The sequence below is a fragment of the Oncorhynchus mykiss genome, chromosome Y (assembly GCF_013265735.2).
Source record: "Oncorhynchus mykiss isolate Arlee chromosome Y, USDA_OmykA_1.1, whole genome shotgun sequence".
In the NCBI taxonomy this organism is placed as follows: domain Eukaryota; kingdom Metazoa; phylum Chordata; class Actinopteri; order Salmoniformes; family Salmonidae; genus Oncorhynchus; species Oncorhynchus mykiss.
Window position 1 is genome coordinate 23,805,062 of NC_048593.1, and position 17,969 is coordinate 23,823,030.

Below are 17,969 nucleotides of genomic sequence, written 5' to 3' on the forward strand. Positions count from 1 at the left end.
GTCCCAGAAAGAGGGCCAATTATCTACAAATTCTATCTTTTGGGAGGGTCAGAAAAGAGTTTTCAACTAGCGATTGAGTTGTGAGACTTTGCTGTAGAGCTCCTCACTCCCCCTAACTGGGAGGGGGCCAGAGACAATTACTCGATGCCAACACATCTTTCTTTCAGTGCCTTAGACCACTGCACCGCTCGGGAGCCCCAAGTGTGTGAGCAGGTGTGTGAGCCGTAGTAGTAGATCAGTACAGCATGAAATGTGAATGCATGTTGTGTGTTTTAATGTCCAGATTGGATGTGGATCACCATATGTGTGGCGATAACAGTCATATATTTGCTTTTGTGTGTGTGTGTGTGTGCTATGCAAGCATTAACCATTTTTTCTGCTAACCTGGCTCAGAGATTGTGTGTTTGTCTTGTCTTGACAGTCCTGTTTGTCCCTATGTGTGCTGAATAGGTTATTTGAGTTTGAGCGTGGCTTGTGTGCTGGTCTGTGTTATGGCCCTGCAACACTGTAGCCATCGGGTGTCCGGCATTGCCGTCAGCCATTGAGAAAATGCTTCCTATGAAATGAATGAAAGCTGCTTCACTGCCCGTGTTGAGCTCGCGTTGCATCGCGTCCAATGGCAGCGTCCAAGCTCAAGAATTGCAGAAGTTAAATAATTGATGACTGACGCTCTCTTTCAATCTATCTTGTGAATTGAAATAATTCAAAATAAAGTTGATTTTGGTTGCATATGGCCTCGACAAAACACCATTGGTTGTTTTACTAAGATTTATGAAGTCAAGAAGCTACTACTACTAGCTAGCTACATTGACTGGCTAGGTTCATAATTTAAACAACAGCAATTTGTGTAATTAGAGGATAATTTAGTACAACCACTAGCAACAATTTTGTACTTGTACTTACACATGTGTCTGGTACCATTCCATTCCAACCATTACAATAAAAATGTTATCCTATATTTCCTCCCACCAGCCTCCTCTAAAGTGAAGGACCATGGCTGTTTTCTGATCATGTTGACAGGGTTATGTGTGGAAGACTGCTTGTAATAGTTCTGCTTGTGTGCAAACAGTGGAGTGTGTATGAAGAAGGCATTATGACTGGGAAATAAGTCACACATTTCTTGACATTGGAAAAGGCTACTGAAAATAATGTGATTTACTCCAAATGAAACCAGAAACTCTCATACTCATCAACCCTTTCATTTAGTTTTGCTTGGAATGTAATGATCTAATGTTTTTAAATCTTTATAAAGGCACTTTTTGTGTGTGAGCTCTGATTTTGAACTCAATGCCTGCGTGTGCATTTGGTAAACCCAGTCAGAGGTTTAGAAGAGAGGACATGGTCCTTCTTATCCATCTACAGACAAGTTAACAGTTCTGTTCTGCTACAGCTTCAACATAGGCTAGTTTCTCTCGCTCTGCCCTCTCCCTGCTCATCTTTTGATATCTCTCTCTTTTGTCTCTTTCTGAAATTTCCCCCTGCATATCCCTCCTCTCTCTCTTGACTAGTCCTGAGTGAGGCTGATTTTCAGGCTCCAGTTCCTCACCTACACAAACACAGCCAGCTCTGCTGTCTCTGCCCCTGGGAACTGGCAATCATGTTTGCCCAAGGCCTCGCTTGCCCTCGGTACTAAGAACTGCATTCTGAGCTACACACACACTTATTATGCATGTATACTAGTACACACACACACTTATCCTGCCCGGTCATATGTAATTCCGTTGTACAGTACTCAAAGGAATATATACATAGTAAGACACAGAAAGACAAATTGCAAGATTGGCAAGAGTCCCCATTTTCCAGCAATAGCCACTGTATTTGTTATCCACTTATTCTGTGTGGAACAAAAGCAATACATTGTGTGCTATTCTGATGTGGAGGAAGAATTCACACCTTTGTTGCTGGAAGTGTGGCGCAGGCGCGGTGCCGTTCTGGGAAGGGGGCGGTGTCGTGGTCATCAGAAGGGGCGGGGCGGAGGTGGGTGTGTGACACAGCTGATGCACGCATCCTCTCGATGCCTCAATCACCCGATCTTTGCTACGGGTACTAGCGGCTGCAGCTTTCCCCGACCAGAGCCACACGAGTAGGCCTAGGCTATACTCCCGCTCCACCGTCGCTATCTGCGAACCTCGAATCCGACAGCTCGCCGAGGAGCAGTGCTGTGCCTGCCGCTAATAGTAAGTGTGGAGCTGCTGTTTGAGCGGAGCGCTCCATCATTTCCACAGAGAAATACGCGCACCTAGTAGGCGACGCAGCGCGGCGCACATCGACACCTGCGTTTTTCTATTTTTATCGCCATTCACTGCATTGCCAATCCATTATCCTGCCGCTTTACATGGTGCACGCTGACGGGGAGAAGGATTTGGGTGATTCAAATGTTGTTGTGGCAGAGCGATGAGGGAGAGGGATACCGTTCTTGTTCATATTGCTTATTGGAGTGAAAGTAAAGACGGCGAGATGGGAATGTGGCAAAAGCGAGCGGTTGTGCGCGCGGGTTGTAGTTTACGACGCTCACTCGAGCACGACCCTCCGCTTCCCCCACGGGGGGAGAGCTATTTCCCTGACCCACACGCACATTATGCAGGCCTAATTCGTGAACGGAAAGAAATGCAGGGGGACATGGGTAGATCGTGTTAATTATCTCGTTTTTCGTTGTTGGGTTAGGGCTTTTTCGCTGGTATGGAGAAACGAGTGATGTTTCTCCATTGTGCTCTAGCATCGCCGCGTCAGCTGACAGTCACCCTGCCTGTGCACATCTGTGCGGTGAAAGGGTTGACGGAGGTTGTTTTAGCTGCTACAAAAATAATGAAAATAATTTTTATATATTAAGAGCATAAATTGACAGACCAAGAGCAAATGTCCTACAGTAGAATTTAGACCTACCTTGGCACTTAACAGGAATAGAGCTTGCATAGGAAATAGGCTGATTTATTAGGCCTACATCACTACCAAACAGATGTAGCATATAACATGTCATGAAGCATATTATATATATATATGTATGTGTGTGCGTGTGTATGTATATGTGTGTGAACTAAAAGTGAGGGCTAACATGTCAGTTGTAGGTATATGGACAGTAATTTGATGATAATGGCAAGGGAGCTCTGATAAAATAGGCCTATTGAATATATTCTACTGTGTAGTGTTTACCTCTGTGCCCAGTGTTACTGCTCTGGAGGTCTTCTAGACCTAGCTTATATGAGGCCTTTAATTAAGTGAAGTGTGTGTGTCTGTGTGTGTGTAGTGGGAAGTGGTCACTTTTTTGGGGGGACAGTTTGTTTGCATTTGAGTTGTGTGTGTATATAGGGGTCTATGTATGGACAATGCAGTGACAATATGGGGAGAACATGTATTGCAGGTGTGTGTGTGTGTACACCTATTAAATACCTCATAGTGCCTTTCAGCACAGGACAAGAGATTGAGAAGAATTACCTTTTTGAGAGATGTGAGGAATGTGTAAGTGTGTGAATGAGGGCACACAAGAAAGAGTGCTTGTGTGTGCCGTGCTCTCTCTGTATGAAGCATGGAGCCGATGATGTAATGCCTAGGAGTGTGTAACTGTGACAGTGAGGAGTGTAGGCACGTGCCACAGCTCAGCCAACACTGGAACAGGTCCCTCTACTGGCCATGGGGCAGTAACGCACCCTATCTAGTTTTGAACAGCACCTTATCCCAAGGATTCAGTACTCGCACTTTCACATTTGGTTCTGTTCTCATGTCCTACCTGAGATGGAATGTTAATTCTTACCTTACTATAGCAAAGTAGCATAGTAGATTAATGTGCACGGTCTTGGATTCAGGCATGAAGAGACAATGGAGAGAGAGACTTCACTCAACGGTTTGGCTGCATCTTTGCCCTGATAGGACTAGTATAGTCTACACTTGGTACAATATGCACTATAAATCCAGATATTACCTTTAGGTCAATGTTCAATCAGTGATAGTTGAGTAATCAGATAGTGTTCTCTGTCTGTGGTTCAGGGGACAGTGAAATAATGATAATATAGTGTGTATTCCTTATTGCCCTCAGTGATGCATACACAGACATGATGTACTCTCTTTATATGCACACATACTTTGCATGACCTTATTCTCAATGAAGTATTGATGATTGACTCCCATGTTTTTCCTTCTATTAGTCAGACAGTTGAAAAATACATTTTTTTTGTCATTATCATTGGCGCAGGGGGAAGAACTTGTGTCTGTGTGTATTTTCATTTGTTTGCATTTGTTTGCATGTGTGTGTCTTCAGGCATGAAGAGACAATGGAGAGAGAGAATTCGCACAATGGTTTGGCTGCATCTTTGCTCAGAAAGGGGTAGTAGGCAACACTTGGTACAATGCACTATAAATCCAGATATTACCTTTAGGTCAATGTTCAATCAGTGATAGTTGAGTAATCAGATGGTGTTTGTTCCCTGTGGGTGTGGTTCAGGGACAGAATATTTGTTGGCATTTGTGTATGTTTTATCGGTTTTCGTGTGTATATAAGACAGAAGGCATATGTTAACATGCAAATGTACCAGGTGTGCAAAAAACCTGCTCTGCTAACCATCAACAAATAGTGAGAGAAAGGGTGTGAAACGAAGATTGTGTGAGCAGTGAGCACAGTAAGCTTTCCTTCTATGATTGTACCTCAATTGCAAATCTTGAAAATGTCTGTTAATGTAGATGTGGAATGTAGTTAATATTTTGATTGAAACACTAATCAAGTAGTTATTGTGTATTAACTCAAATCATATTGATGAGCTAGGTTACTTGTTAACCCTTTAAAGTTAAACTGACAGCATTAACTACTTTGCAGATATTAAACAAACAGACAATCGTAATATCAGTCATAAATATAAAATTCCCAGTTTATGCTTCAAAACCAACTTTATAAGAGGTTTAAAAAAAAAGTTTCATGTGACTCAAAATTCCACGAATACTTTTTGGTTAGGGTGGTGTAACGGAAGTGAAACGGCTAGCTTAGTTAGCGGTGGTACGCGCTAAATAGCGGTTCAATCGGTGACGTCACTTGCTCTGAGACCTTGAAGTAGTAGTTCCCCTTGCTCTGCAAGGGCCGCGGCTTTTGTGGAGCGATGAGTAACGATGCTTCGTGCGTGACTGTTGTTGATGTGTGCAGAGACTGAGTATGGGCGAGGGGACGGTTTAAAGTAATTCTGTTACAGTGGCAGCCTATTATGCCCATCTGCAAGCTTAGCAGCAAAGGCTGGACAAATATATATCTATTTTGTTTTAATGTTAAAATACTTCCTATGTACATTCGTGAACATTGGACCAAAATGTTTTTCCAAATAAAACAATAGCCAGTTTGGGTCGCTGTTGCATGTTTCTTTGTAAAAAACAAATAGGCTATGTCTGGCCTGAAAATGTGTTTTTTTTTCTATACGGGCCCGTGCACTGATTGAGTTTGACACCCCTAGCGTATCTATTTATTTATTGAGCTATAAACATAGAGCCTAACTTTAGCTAGCTAGCTGCTAGGAGGATGGCATGTCATTGGAGGAGTGGGTGAGTGACTGACTTTCCCCCTCATATCGTTTTCAGTGGCTACAGCTAGAGATCCAGGTGTCATATGGTTAGCTAGCAAAAAAAATTATATCGCTGCTGCCTATGCTGAAATTGAGCAACTGTTATCCAGTTAGCATATCTCTTAGTCGTCAATCAAATGCATTTGGCTTCGATCAAATGGGCGGGAAGGCAGGCAGGTTCCGATTCAGTTGTTTAAAACGTAGGTTGGGACAAGCATGCACTGGCAGGCAAACTGCAGAAGGACGAGCAGGTTACTTTTCTGTTTCTCAGTGCAATTTTGTAGCCTACTAGTTTAACGAGTTTGAAGAGGGTTTATCTAATGTTCCGTTGTTAGATTTGAGCTAATCTCGCTCTGACTACCATTAGTTGTTGATCTTGCTATTGTTGATGATGTTCATAGGCAACTGAGGGAGAGAGCCTGCCTTTTCATGGTTGTTTGATCAATAGGACTGTAAAATTCCCAAATGTAAGAGGGCTCCCATGGTTTTTACATATTTACAGAAATCCATTCAGGTGTGTTTTGTGGCTTTTGGTGAATGCGTTCTAATTATCTAATGTCACGCTGATGCTGCTGCCTATTAACACACACTCCAGTTCAAAGTGAATGATGGCAAGCCTGTGCGGCAAATGGCTTTTTTTGCATATAGGCCTACTGTAACTCTGATTGGCTATGGCGCACCGTTCTGCGTAGACGCTGGTCCTGGACAAGACAGTTGTTTTTATTAGGTTTTATTTGCTGCAGTGTCTATTAATTGTCCAAACGCAACTACACTGATTTCCCAAACATTCTATGAACTTATGAAAGAGTGAAAATTACCATATCTAAGTGCTCGCTTGTCAGCAAATGCAAGAAAATGTGTCATATTCTTCCTAGAGATGTGTATGAACAGATTTTTTAAAAGATTTCATGTTGCTAAAATTATGTCAGTTCCACTTTAATGTCAACTGTTTTTACAGTTATACGAGATGTGCTTTCATTTTTATTGCATAAACAATTTTCTCAACTGAAAAAACACATTTGAATATGAATTTTCATATGATTTGGAATAAGGTGCAACTGTATAAGGAGGAATTTCTGCTGAAATTGATACTGCAAATTGTCCTTTATTATTAGCCTTTACATAATTTTTGGGATAATATTAAATGTACTTCATATACAGGTACAGTGCATTCGGAAACTATTTAGACCCCTTGACTTTTTCCAGATTTTGTTACGATACAGCCTTATTCTAAAATGTTTTTTCTTTCTTCTCATCAATCTACACACAATACTCCATGATGACAAAGCAAAAACAGGTTTTTAGACATTTTTGCAAATGTATAAAAAAAACATCACCACATTTACATAAGGATTCAGACCACTTTGTTAAAGCACCTTTGGAAGCGATTACAGCCTCGTTTCTTTGGTATGACGCTACAAGCTTCGCACACCTGTATTTAGGGAGTTTCTCCCATTCTTCTCTGCAGATCCTCGCAAGCTTTGTCAGGTTGGATAGGGAGCGTCGCTGCACAGCTATTTTCAGGTCTTTCCAGAGATGTTAGATTGAGTTCAAGTCCGGGCTCTGGATGGGCCACACAAGGACATTCAGAGACTTGTCCCGAAGCCACTCCTACGTTGTCTTGGCTGTGTGCTTCGGGTTGTTGTCCTGTTGGAAGGTGAACCTCCACCCCAGTCTGAGGTCCTGAGCACTCTGGAGCAGGTTTTTATCAAGGATCTCTATGTACTTTAGTCCGTTCATCTTTCCATCGATCCTGACTAGTCTCCCAGTCCCTGCTGATAAAAATCATCCCCACAGCATGATCCTGCCACCACCATGCTTCACCATGGGGATGGTGTCAGGTTTCCTCCAGATGTGATGCTTGGCATTTAGGCCAAAGAGTTCAATCTTGGTTTCATCAGACTAGAGAATCTTGTTTCTCATGGTCTGAGAGTCTTTAGGAGCCTTTTGGCAAACTCCAAGTGGCGGTCACGTGCCTTTTACTGAGGAGTGGCTTCCGTCTGTCCACTCTAGCATAAAGGCCTGATTTGGTGGAGTGCTGCAGAGATGGTTGTCCTCCTGGAAGGTTCTCCCATCTCCACAGAGGAACTCTGTCAGAGTGACCATCGGGTTCTTGAGTACCTCCCTGACCAAGGCCCTTCTCCCCCGATTGCTCAGTTTGGCCGGGCGTCCAGTTCTAGGAAGAGTCTTGGTGCTCCCAAACTTCTTCCATTTAAGAATGATGAAGGTCACTGTGTTCTTGGGGACCTTCAATGCTGCATAAATGTTTTGGTACCCTTCCCCAGATCTATGCCTCGACACAATCCTGTCTCGGACCTCTACGGAAAATTCCTTAAACCTCATTGCTTGGTTTTTGCTCTGACATGCACTGTCAACTGTGGGACCTTATATAGACAGGTGTGGGCCTTTCCAAATCATGGCCAATCAATTGAATTTAGCACAGTTGGACTCCAATCAAGCTGTAGAAGGATGATCAATGGAAACAGGATGTAATGTAACGAAATGTGGAAAAAGTCAATGGGTCTGAATACTTTCTGAATGTACTGTAAGTATCAAAAGTAAATGTAATTGCTAAAATACTTAAATATCAACATTAAAAGTATACACCGGGGCGGCAGGGTAGCCTAGTGGTTAGAGCGTTGGACTAGTAACCGGAAGGTTGCATATTAGAGTCAGTAAGGATGACCAGGGATGTTATCTTGATAAGTGAATTGGATCATTTCCCTGTCCTAAGCATTCAAAATGTAACATACTTTTGGGTGTCAGAGAAAATGTGTAGAGTAAAAGGTTTTAACATTTTATTTAGTGAAGTGTGTGTCTTATGTACAGTATGTCAACCCCTTTACTCTCTTCCTTGTATTTGTGTGTAGTATATAATTAACCACTATTTCTTTGGTGTCAGTTTGTCGTCTCAATAGTAACCTTAGCCCTGATTCAAACACCACTCTGTCGCCACACCAAACTAAAAAATGTCACTTTCTCTTTGGAAGAGAGAAGATAGAGTGCCGTTTGAAACCATTGTGTGCCTCATTTTTTTTTTTTTTTACTTGCAAATTAAAAAAAAATCAAAAGCTGAAATGTCTTGTCAATAGGTATTCAACCCCTTTGTATGGCAAGCCTAAATAAATTCAGGAGTAAAAATGTGCATTATAAGTCACCATCAGTTGCATGAACTCAATCTGTGTGCAATAATAGGGTTTAACATGATTGTCGAATGTCTACCTCATCTTTGTACCCCACACATACAATTAATTATCTGTAAGTTCCTCAGTCAAGCAGTGGATTTCCAACACATTTAATCACTAAGACCAGGAAGGTTTTTCAATGCTTTGCAAAGAAGGGCACCTATTGGTAGATGAGTAAACATTTAAAACAGACACTGAATATCCCTTTGAGCATGGTGAAGTTATTAATTACACTTTGGATGGTTTATCAATACACCCAGTCACTACAAAGATACATGCGTCTTTTCGAACTCGTTTGACAGAAAGGAAGGGAACTGCTCAGGGATTTCACCATGAGGCCAATGGGGACGTTAAACCCGTTCTAGAGTTTAATAGCTGTGATAGGAGAACTCCAAAATACTAATCTAATTGAAAGTGTGAAAAGAAGGAAGAATTCCAAACACATGCATCATGTTTGCAACAGGGCACTAAAGTAGTACTGCAATGTCCTGAATACAAAGTGTTATGTTTTGAGCAAATCCAATTGCTGAGTACCACTCTCCATATTTTCAAGCATAGTGGTGGCTGTATCATGTTATGGGTATGCTTGTAATTGTTAAGGACTGGGATTTTCCTAAAGAAAATCCTGGTTCAGTCTGCTTTCCACCAGACACTGGGAGATGTATTCACCTTTCAGTAGCTAAATAACCTAAAACAGAAGGCCAAATACACACTGGAGTTGCTTATCAAGAAGACAGTGAATGTTCCTGAGTGGCCTAGTTACAGTTTTGACTTAAATCTGCTTGAATATCTATTGCAAGACTTGAAAATGATTGTCAAGCAATGATCAACAACCAATTTGACAGAGCTTGAAGAATTCTGAAAATAATAATGGGCAAATACTGTACAATCAAGGTGTGCAAAGCTCTTAAAGACTTACAGGAAAAGCACATTTCTGCCAAAGGTGATTCTAACATGTAATGTCCAAGAAAGGGGTGTGACTACTTCTGAAATTAGATATTTATGTATGTCATTTTCAATAAATGTAAAAAAAAAAAAAAATCTAAGCACATTTTTTTCACTTTGTCATTGTGGGGTGTTGTGTGTAGATGGGTGAGATTTGTAAAAAATGTAATCAATTTTGAATTCAGGCTGTAACACAACAGAATGTGGAATAAGTCAAGGAGTATGAATACTTTGAGGGCACTGTAGGTGCCGGTACTCATTTGGTGCCGTACTGTTTACATTTACTGTTTACATTTTAGGTGCAAGAGCTCCACAATACTTTTGAGCTAATATTCTATAAGAGGAACAGGAGCAGTAGAACATTTGAGGTGCCGATACTCCGCTCCTGCCCAAGTCAAGCACTGATGGTCTCAGATATCGCAGTTGGAGGACTTCATCCTCCTCCTTCTGTTACGAATAGTGTGTGTTTGTGTGTGGGCATGGGCTTGTGTGTACTTACAGTTTGTGTCTCTTTACCTTCTCCCTCTCCTCTCGATGTCTCTGTGTGTTCTGCAGTGCATGTCGGCTGGTGCTGCCTCCCTGCCCTCCATCATGGCACGTGTGGAGTGTGGGGGGATGAGTGAGGGGGGGCGCCCCCAGGGCATGGGAATTGTGGCCAGCGGGGTATTCTCCTCAACCACCACCTCTGGCCAGCAGCAGTAGCAGCAGGAGATCGCCATGCGGAGCGTGGGCACCCGCACCACCCAGCAGAACAGCCTGCCTCGTGCCCCCCCACCACCCCCCTCCACTTCCACCCACAGGGGCAGGGGCTTGGAAGATAGGAGTTACAGCATCGAGAGGTCCTCTCAGCAACCTCCTCCCCTGACCCATGCTAAGGGGACTACGGCTGACGAACGAAGCTTTGCCACAGTGGAGCACTCTTCTTCTTACTACGGCAGCGAGCGTCCTCTGCCGCTCTGCGAGAGAGCAGAGAGAGAGAGGCCCCCCGCCCATAACAATGGAAACAGACAAGTCTCCAATGGCAATAGGGGCGTTTCCAATGGGAACCGAGCAGCGGTGGGTAACAGTGAGAGGCAGGTGTCCAATGCAGTGTTTTTGAATGGAGGCGGGCGGTGTGATGGGCGGGACCAGAGGGATGGGGGGCGAGAAGTGCCGAGAGGGGCAGTGAGTTTGGACGTTTGCGGGAACAACGAGGTCTCGCTGAACAATGATCGAAACAGTAGCCAACAACTAGCTCAGTACAAGGAGGCGGGCGCCAGCGCAGCCAAACTGGATAACCATAACAACCCCCCCAACATCCTCCCCATCTCTGGGAAGCTGGAGAAGGTTCAGGTGAGTCTCTCTCCTCTCTCTTTCTCTGTGTGTGTGTGTCCAAATACAGGCTGTAAGTTGAGTATGAGGGTGCATGTTGAAAGTGTGTATTGTGCATGTGTGTATGTATTTGTACAGGAATGTATATAAAAAGCTGTCATAAATTGATATACTGTACTTTGTTACCTAGCTGCCTGAGTTATTTCTCCTCTCCCCTCAACTCCTCCATGCATTCTAATAGCATTAGCCTTTACTTAGCTGTTACTGTTCTTTATGATAGATTTCTGAAAAGGTCTCTCATACTGGACATTTGTTTTTTGTATATCTGCATATAATTTGTGTACCGGTACATTAACAAACCACAGTAAATGCTCTTAATCCCCATTTGAAATTCACATGTAGCGTCAGTATGCTTGCTGCTTAATTAATTACATGTATAGCAGCATATTCATAATCTCTGTCAACCTAATTGTCAAATAATGTATATTATACAATCCTTGCGTTACATTTCACAACCAATGCCATTTTCCATCCTCCCCCATCCAGAGCAACGATGGATTGGTCCGCCCCTCTGCCTTCAAGCCTGTAGTGCCCAAGAGCTTCCATTCCATGCAGAATCTCGTGTGCCCCCCCCAGACCGGAAGAGGGGGCCGCAGCCCCGGAGGAGGGGCCGGAGGTGGGGCTGGAGGTGGTGGGGGTCCCAGTCTACCAGGACCCCTCAGAGAGACAGACAGCTCTGGCAGCCAGGGTGGAGGTACCAGAGGCGGGGGAGGTGGTGGCAGCAGGGGCGGAGGTCAGGGGAGCCTCTCCGACTCAGGGAGGAACTCTCTAACCAGCCTGCCCACCTACGCTGGCTCCAGCTCGGGCTACGGGCCCCCGCCTGTCCTAGGGCCCCTGAGTGCCTCCACCAGCCACATCAACCGCCTGGGGACCACAGGGGCCCTGGAGAAGATGGACAAGCCTGGTGGCGTTAGCGGTAATAGTGGATACCAGAACGGACTGAGCACCTCGGATAGTGGTCGCTCCTCCTCTGGGAAGAGCTCCTCATCCTATCAGAGGCTCAGCCACCTGAGTGACGCCCCCCCGCCCCTCCGCCCCTCGCCCTCCTCCGATGACGTCATCCAGGACCTGGAGGATCGGCTATGGGAGAGAGAGCAAGAGGTGAGTTGAGACAGATGTAGATGACGAGAGAGGGAGAGAGGAAAAGGGAGAAGAAAGAATGGATACTACTGGGGGGTGCAGGAGGAGATTTAATATATTATATTGTAGAAGAAAGCAACAAACAAATAGTGCCAGTAGTGCACATTATCACAACTATAGGACAGTGAATGCAGTTATTTTATATAATCACAAGAAATTGTTATTTGAAATTTGAGGAGTTTGCATAACCCATAGAGGGCATAGGTAACTGTACTAGTGATCTTACTGTTTACCTAATACTGTCTATAGCTTAAGAATAACCCATACATAGCTTACACGTTCCTGTTTTTTTTTGTTGTCTTTTTAAAGTTTTTTTATACTATTTTGATATTGAATACTGCACTGTTGGGAAGGGCTTGAAAGTTAAGCATTTCACAGTACTTGTGCATGTGACAAATAAAACTTGAAACTAAAACCGCTGGGAAACTGGTTGGGTGAGTTGATAAACTGGTCAGGTGGGTGTGCCCTAAACTCGCCGAGCGGACAACTGTATTTTTATTAGCTGACGGTCAACCAGGTAAGACACATTAGGTCTTTGGTTTGAAATAGTAGTGCAAGTTATTCAAGTACTGAGGGCTTGGAGGTAGCAATATTTGAAAGTGGGGTGGTACACCTTGGTGGTAGATGGTGAATGAGGAGTGTTACCCACATACAATACAATGCAATTGAATGAGACATAGTGGCACACCTAAAAAGCAATCAATTAATATTCAGTATCCGTTGACATTGCAAATGAGAAGTATAAAGAAATATGAAAGACTGGTGGGGCAGTAACCTTGATGATGGATGGCAGCCATTTTGTGAATTCCCCATCACCTCCTGCAGCTACATGTGAATTACAGATGAGTTACTTCCTTTCCTCCTCTCCCAGGTGCTCCACATGCGCCGTAATCTGGACCAGAGTGAGGCGGCCATCGTCCAGGTGTTTGAGGAGAAGCAGCGCGTGTGGGAGCGCCAGATGGACGAGCTGCGGCAGAATTATGCCTCACGCCTGCAGCAGGTAATGGCTCCTTAGTTCACAGATTGTGGGGTCGTAGGCTATACCCAATAGCACAATAGCATTTGCCATGGCTGCATGGCAAACACTGAGAAAGGCAAAGAATGAGCGTTGAGGAGTAGTTTTTGTCAAATTCTGTGCAAAATTTTTCCCACTTACCTTATTTCAAATAGTACATTCAATATGGCCGCCTCCAGTATACCCATTGTTGAATGTTGATTTGAATCGGGAATCTCCATTCTACCAAATGTATTTCTACCCAGGTGACGCGTCGCGCCCAGCGCTCCCAGAGTGCCTTGCAGGCCCAGATCACCCGTCTGTCGCAGGACAAGCGACGCCTGCATGAGGAGATGGCTGCGCTGCTGGCCCAGAGAGAGGAGCTGGAGAGGAAGTGCCTGGACTACAGGAAGGAGCAGGCTGACATCCTGCCACGCCTGGAGGAGACCAAATGGGAGGTGAGAGAGGGGACCCGGGGTTAAGAGGGTAGTGTGCATGGCTGGGTGTGGGATACTAGAGAGATGGGTGAGGTTTACAAGTTAACTGGGAGAAAGGTAAACTTAGGGGGCATGACAAGTGAGAGGGAGAATGTGAAAAGGAGTGCTGAGAATAAATAGTTGATGTCCATGCTAAAAATGACAAAGGGCAATACTGTCTAAACCAATGGTCAGATGTGTCCTATTTGTTCTGTGCAAATGCTTTTTGATCATTAGCACACAATGTAGCAGTAGCTGTCCTATACTGTAAGTGCACATCCATTACACAGACTCATGCCCTTTACATAGGTGCTTGTTCATCTCTATTTCAACCATGTCCATATCTTTCATCCCCCTCCCTGTCAGGTGTGTCAGAAGGCAGGGGAGATCTCCCTGCTGAAGCAGCAGCTGAGGGAGAGCCAGGCGGAGGTGACCCAGCGGGCGGGGGAGATGGTGGCCCTGCGGGGCCAGCTGAAGGAGGCCAACGCCCAGTTGAGGGACTGGGAAGAGGCCATGTTGGGCCTCAAGGACTCCTACAGCACCAAGAGCCTGGAGCTGGAGCGCTGCGAGGGGGAGCTGCAGAAGACGCTGACCGAGGTAGGGTTGAGGTCTGGAGAGTCAGAGACGGACCTGAAACACTAACTACCACTTGAAGGGTTGTTCTGGTCTGTGCACCACACGTTTTGAGCTCTTGAGTCACTCGCATGCATACAGTACAGATACAGGCATTGAAAGACACAAACAATACTCTCTCTCTCACACGACACGCATTAAGTGAATTAACTACCACTTACTCTCTCTTTAACTCCTGATTGACTCTCCGGCCTCTCCTCCCTGTGTCTCTCCAGGTCTCTCAGCTGAGGGACAAGCTGGGAATGTTTGAGGCTGAGGTGGTAGGGCTGAAGCGGGCCCTGGGTGAGCTCAGTGTGAGGGATAGGGCTGTCGAGGCTAGTGGTGGAGGGAGCAGGGAAGCATCCAGGACCAGAGTGGGGCTTCCCTCGCCACACAGCCCACCTGAAGGCTCCGCCTTCTCCTACCCGGCCCTGCCTCCACCCCCCGTACCCCCCCCAGATGCCATACTGAGTTTGCAGAGCGATGAGGTTCAGTGCCAGGATGCCCACCATCGCCAGGAGGCTCACATGCGTCAGGAAGCCCACCAGCGTCAGGAGGCTCACTTGCGTCAGGAAGCTCATCAGCGTCAAGAGGCCCAACTGCGGCAGGAAATCCACCAGCAGCGCCAGGAGGCCCACCAGCAGTGGGAGGAGGCAGGGGACCTGCGCCGGCAGCTGGAGCACCTCCAAGGCGAGCTGCGTCTGGAACGACAGCAGCGTGAGCGACAGGCACTCACCTTCAAGAAGGAGCGCCATGTGTGGATGGACGAGAAGGAGCATGTGCTCAAGTACCAGGCCCAGCTGCAGCTCAGCTATGTGGAGACCCTGCAGAAGAACCAGGCCCTGGAGCTCCGCGTGGGCCAGCTGGGCTCCAAGCTCACCTCCACCAACACCACCCCCTCGCCCACCTCACCACCCCCACTGTCCCCCATCCCCCTGCCTGCCCCCGTCACTCCCCTACCCTCCCTCTCTCTCTCCCCACCTCCCCTTGCTGAGGACAAGAAGCTCCCTCCCGCCCTCCACCAGCTGGCCCCTCCCTGGCCGGTACTCACCCGTCTGGAGAGGATAGAATCCACAGAGATCTAGATTCTATGTGCTCTAGATCCATAGTCCTCCAGAACACTACAGAGCAGTTCAATTCAGCTTATACATACTTTTATAATAATTAAACAGTATCACATATCAATAGCATTCATTTTGTAGTCCTAAATAGTTGTACTCACTGCTACCCCGGGGCGGTCCTAGGACGCACTGCACTACGGATGGCAGAGAGAGGCATGGAGGACCATTGGGGAAGGAAAATAACAGTTTACTCTGGTTTTCAAAGACACTCTTCAAGCCACCCTGTATGCAGGTTTTAGTTCTATTGATCGGCAATCCACTGAACATTTAGGTTGGGGTGAATTTTGGGGTCAAGAGTAGCACACTATTGGAAAAGCTATTGGTGCATTGTCATTAGTATGAAATGAAATGAATATATTATAAAGCGAAGATTCTCCTCAAGGCAGCCTCTAGAAATTATGTGAAGTAAAAAAAATCTCAATTTAAATCAAGCCAAATACTACTACTAAACATGTACTACTGCAGTTGTCAAATACTGTAAAAGTAGGGATAAGGAAACTACCCTGCAGATTCTGTCTGGGCCTATTTGTAAATTGTCACAATAACTGACAGTGTAAAGACCGAGAATGTATGAAGTTTGATTTAGATTTTTTAAATTATTAATTTCACCTTTATTTAACCAGGTAGGCCAGTTGAGAACAAGTTCTCATTTACAACTGCGACCTGGCCAAGATAAAGCAAAGCAGTGCGACAAAAACAACACCGAGTTACACATGGAATTAACAAACGTACAGTCAATAACACAATAGAAAAATCTGTATACAGTATGTGCAAAATTAAGTAAGAAGGTAAGGCAATAAATAGGCCAATAGTGGCGAAGTAATTACAATCTAGCAATTTACACTGGAGTGATATGTGTAGATGAGGATGTGCATGTAGAGATACTGGTATGCAGAAAAACAAATATGGGGATGAGGTAGATAGTTGGTTGGATGGGCAATTTACAGATGGGCTGTATACAGCTGCAGCGATCGGTAAGCTGCTCTGACAGCTGACGCTTAAAGTTAGTGGGGGAGATATGAGTCTCCAACTTCAGTGATTTTTGCAATTTGTTCCAGGCATTGGCAGCAGAGAACTGGAAGGAAAGGCGGCCAAAGGGGGTGTTGGCTTTGGGGATGACCAGTGAAATATATCTGCTGGAGCGCATGATACGGGTGGGTGTTGCTATGGTGACCAGTGAGCTGAGATAAGGCGGAGCGTTACCTAGCAAAGACTTATAGATGACCTGGAGCCAGTGGGTTTGGCAACGATTATGTAGCGAAGACCAGCCAACGAGAGCATACAGGTCGCAGTGGTGGTAGTATACGGGGCTTTGGTGACAAAACGGATGGCACTGTGATAGACTGCATCGAAATTTGCTGAGTTGAGTGTTGGAGGCTATTTTGTAAATGACATCGCCGAAGTCAAGAATCGGTAGGATAGTCAGTTTTACGAGGGTATGTTTGGCAGCATGAGTGAAGGAGGCTTTGTTGCGAAATAGGACGCCGATTCCAGATTTAACTTTGGATTGGAGATGCTTAATGTGAGTCTGGAAGGAGAGTTTACAGTCTAGCCAGACACCTACTACACCATTTGTAGTAGTGATGCTAGTTGGGCGGGCGGGCAGCGATCAGTTTAAGAGCATGCATTTCGTTTTACTAGCATTTAAGAGCAGTTGGAGGCCACGGAAGAGTGTTGTATGGCGTACAACACAGCTTTATCAACCTCCTGTACATAAAGGGTCTTGAAGAACAACATTGAATACTACTGGTGTCAGATTTGCGGCATGACTGTTGGGCATGTGTGGTTACTGTATGCCCGTAACAAGTTGGCCAGGGCCAGTTCTTCTGTTTAATTCACATGGTTAACATTAGGAACAAGATATGATTCAGGTAAACAGGGGGAGATCCATCCATACAGCCTCCCTCTGTGACTTTATTGGTGCTATAAGAACACACCACCACACCAAATCACGAAGGAAACAAACCAAAAGGTTAAGATACAGAAGCTGTTTTAAGGGGTGTGAGATGTGTTTTTCAGGAGTGTGTTGCATTGTGTTATTAAGGGGGGCATTTAATAATGTGCTTGGTTGAGATGGGAAAATGAGGCTTCGGAACGCTAAGGGCTGGGATTGCATGACAGGATCAGTTGTATTAACCAATCAGGGATCTCCAAAGCTTTGATGGGTCTGCAGCTGTGAATGATTGATGGCACATTGTATTTGTTGGGCGTAGAAGGCTTTGTTTCCTCCATCTCCAGTGATGCCGCACATGTAGATTCCTCTGTGCTATCAGTAGCTGCAGTGACTGAGGACAGCCACCTTGTGGCGACAACAACTGACACAAAATGGCTCAATCAGTCCCAGGATGACGAATCAGCTGCAAACCTCTTAGCATTTTACTTCGTTTCGAAACTACGTAGGCGACAGCTAAAAGCAGCTTGTAATTTGTTGACGTTCTAGATGCTTTTGGTCTCCATTGATATTTCTTAAAGTGACAAAAAGGGGTGTGTTAGTGATTAATTAATGATTACTTAAACATAAAGGTTGGTCAATGAAGCTGCTTTTCTGCGCAAAGTGTATATTTAAGATCACTAGCAGCAGGTGGTAGCTG

General features: G+C 45.0%; 1 protein-coding gene across 1 annotated transcript; it reads left to right on the plus strand.

The window, feature by feature from the left end:
- The first annotated feature begins 2,032 nt into the window (after positions 1–2,032).
- LOC110509838 (leucine zipper putative tumor suppressor 3-like) lies at positions 2,033–16,073 on the plus strand. The gene is made up of 7 exons (XM_021590973.2): positions 2,033–2,177; positions 10,220–10,996; positions 11,522–12,136; positions 13,047–13,175; positions 13,436–13,627; positions 14,012–14,242; positions 14,494–16,073. The coding sequence occupies exons 2-7, from the start codon at positions 10,382–10,384 to the stop codon at positions 15,340–15,342; spliced, it is 2,631 nt and encodes an 876-aa protein (XP_021446648.1). The 5' UTR covers positions 2,033–2,177; positions 10,220–10,381; the 3' UTR covers positions 15,343–16,073.
- Positions 16,074–17,969: the final 1,896 nt, after the last annotated feature.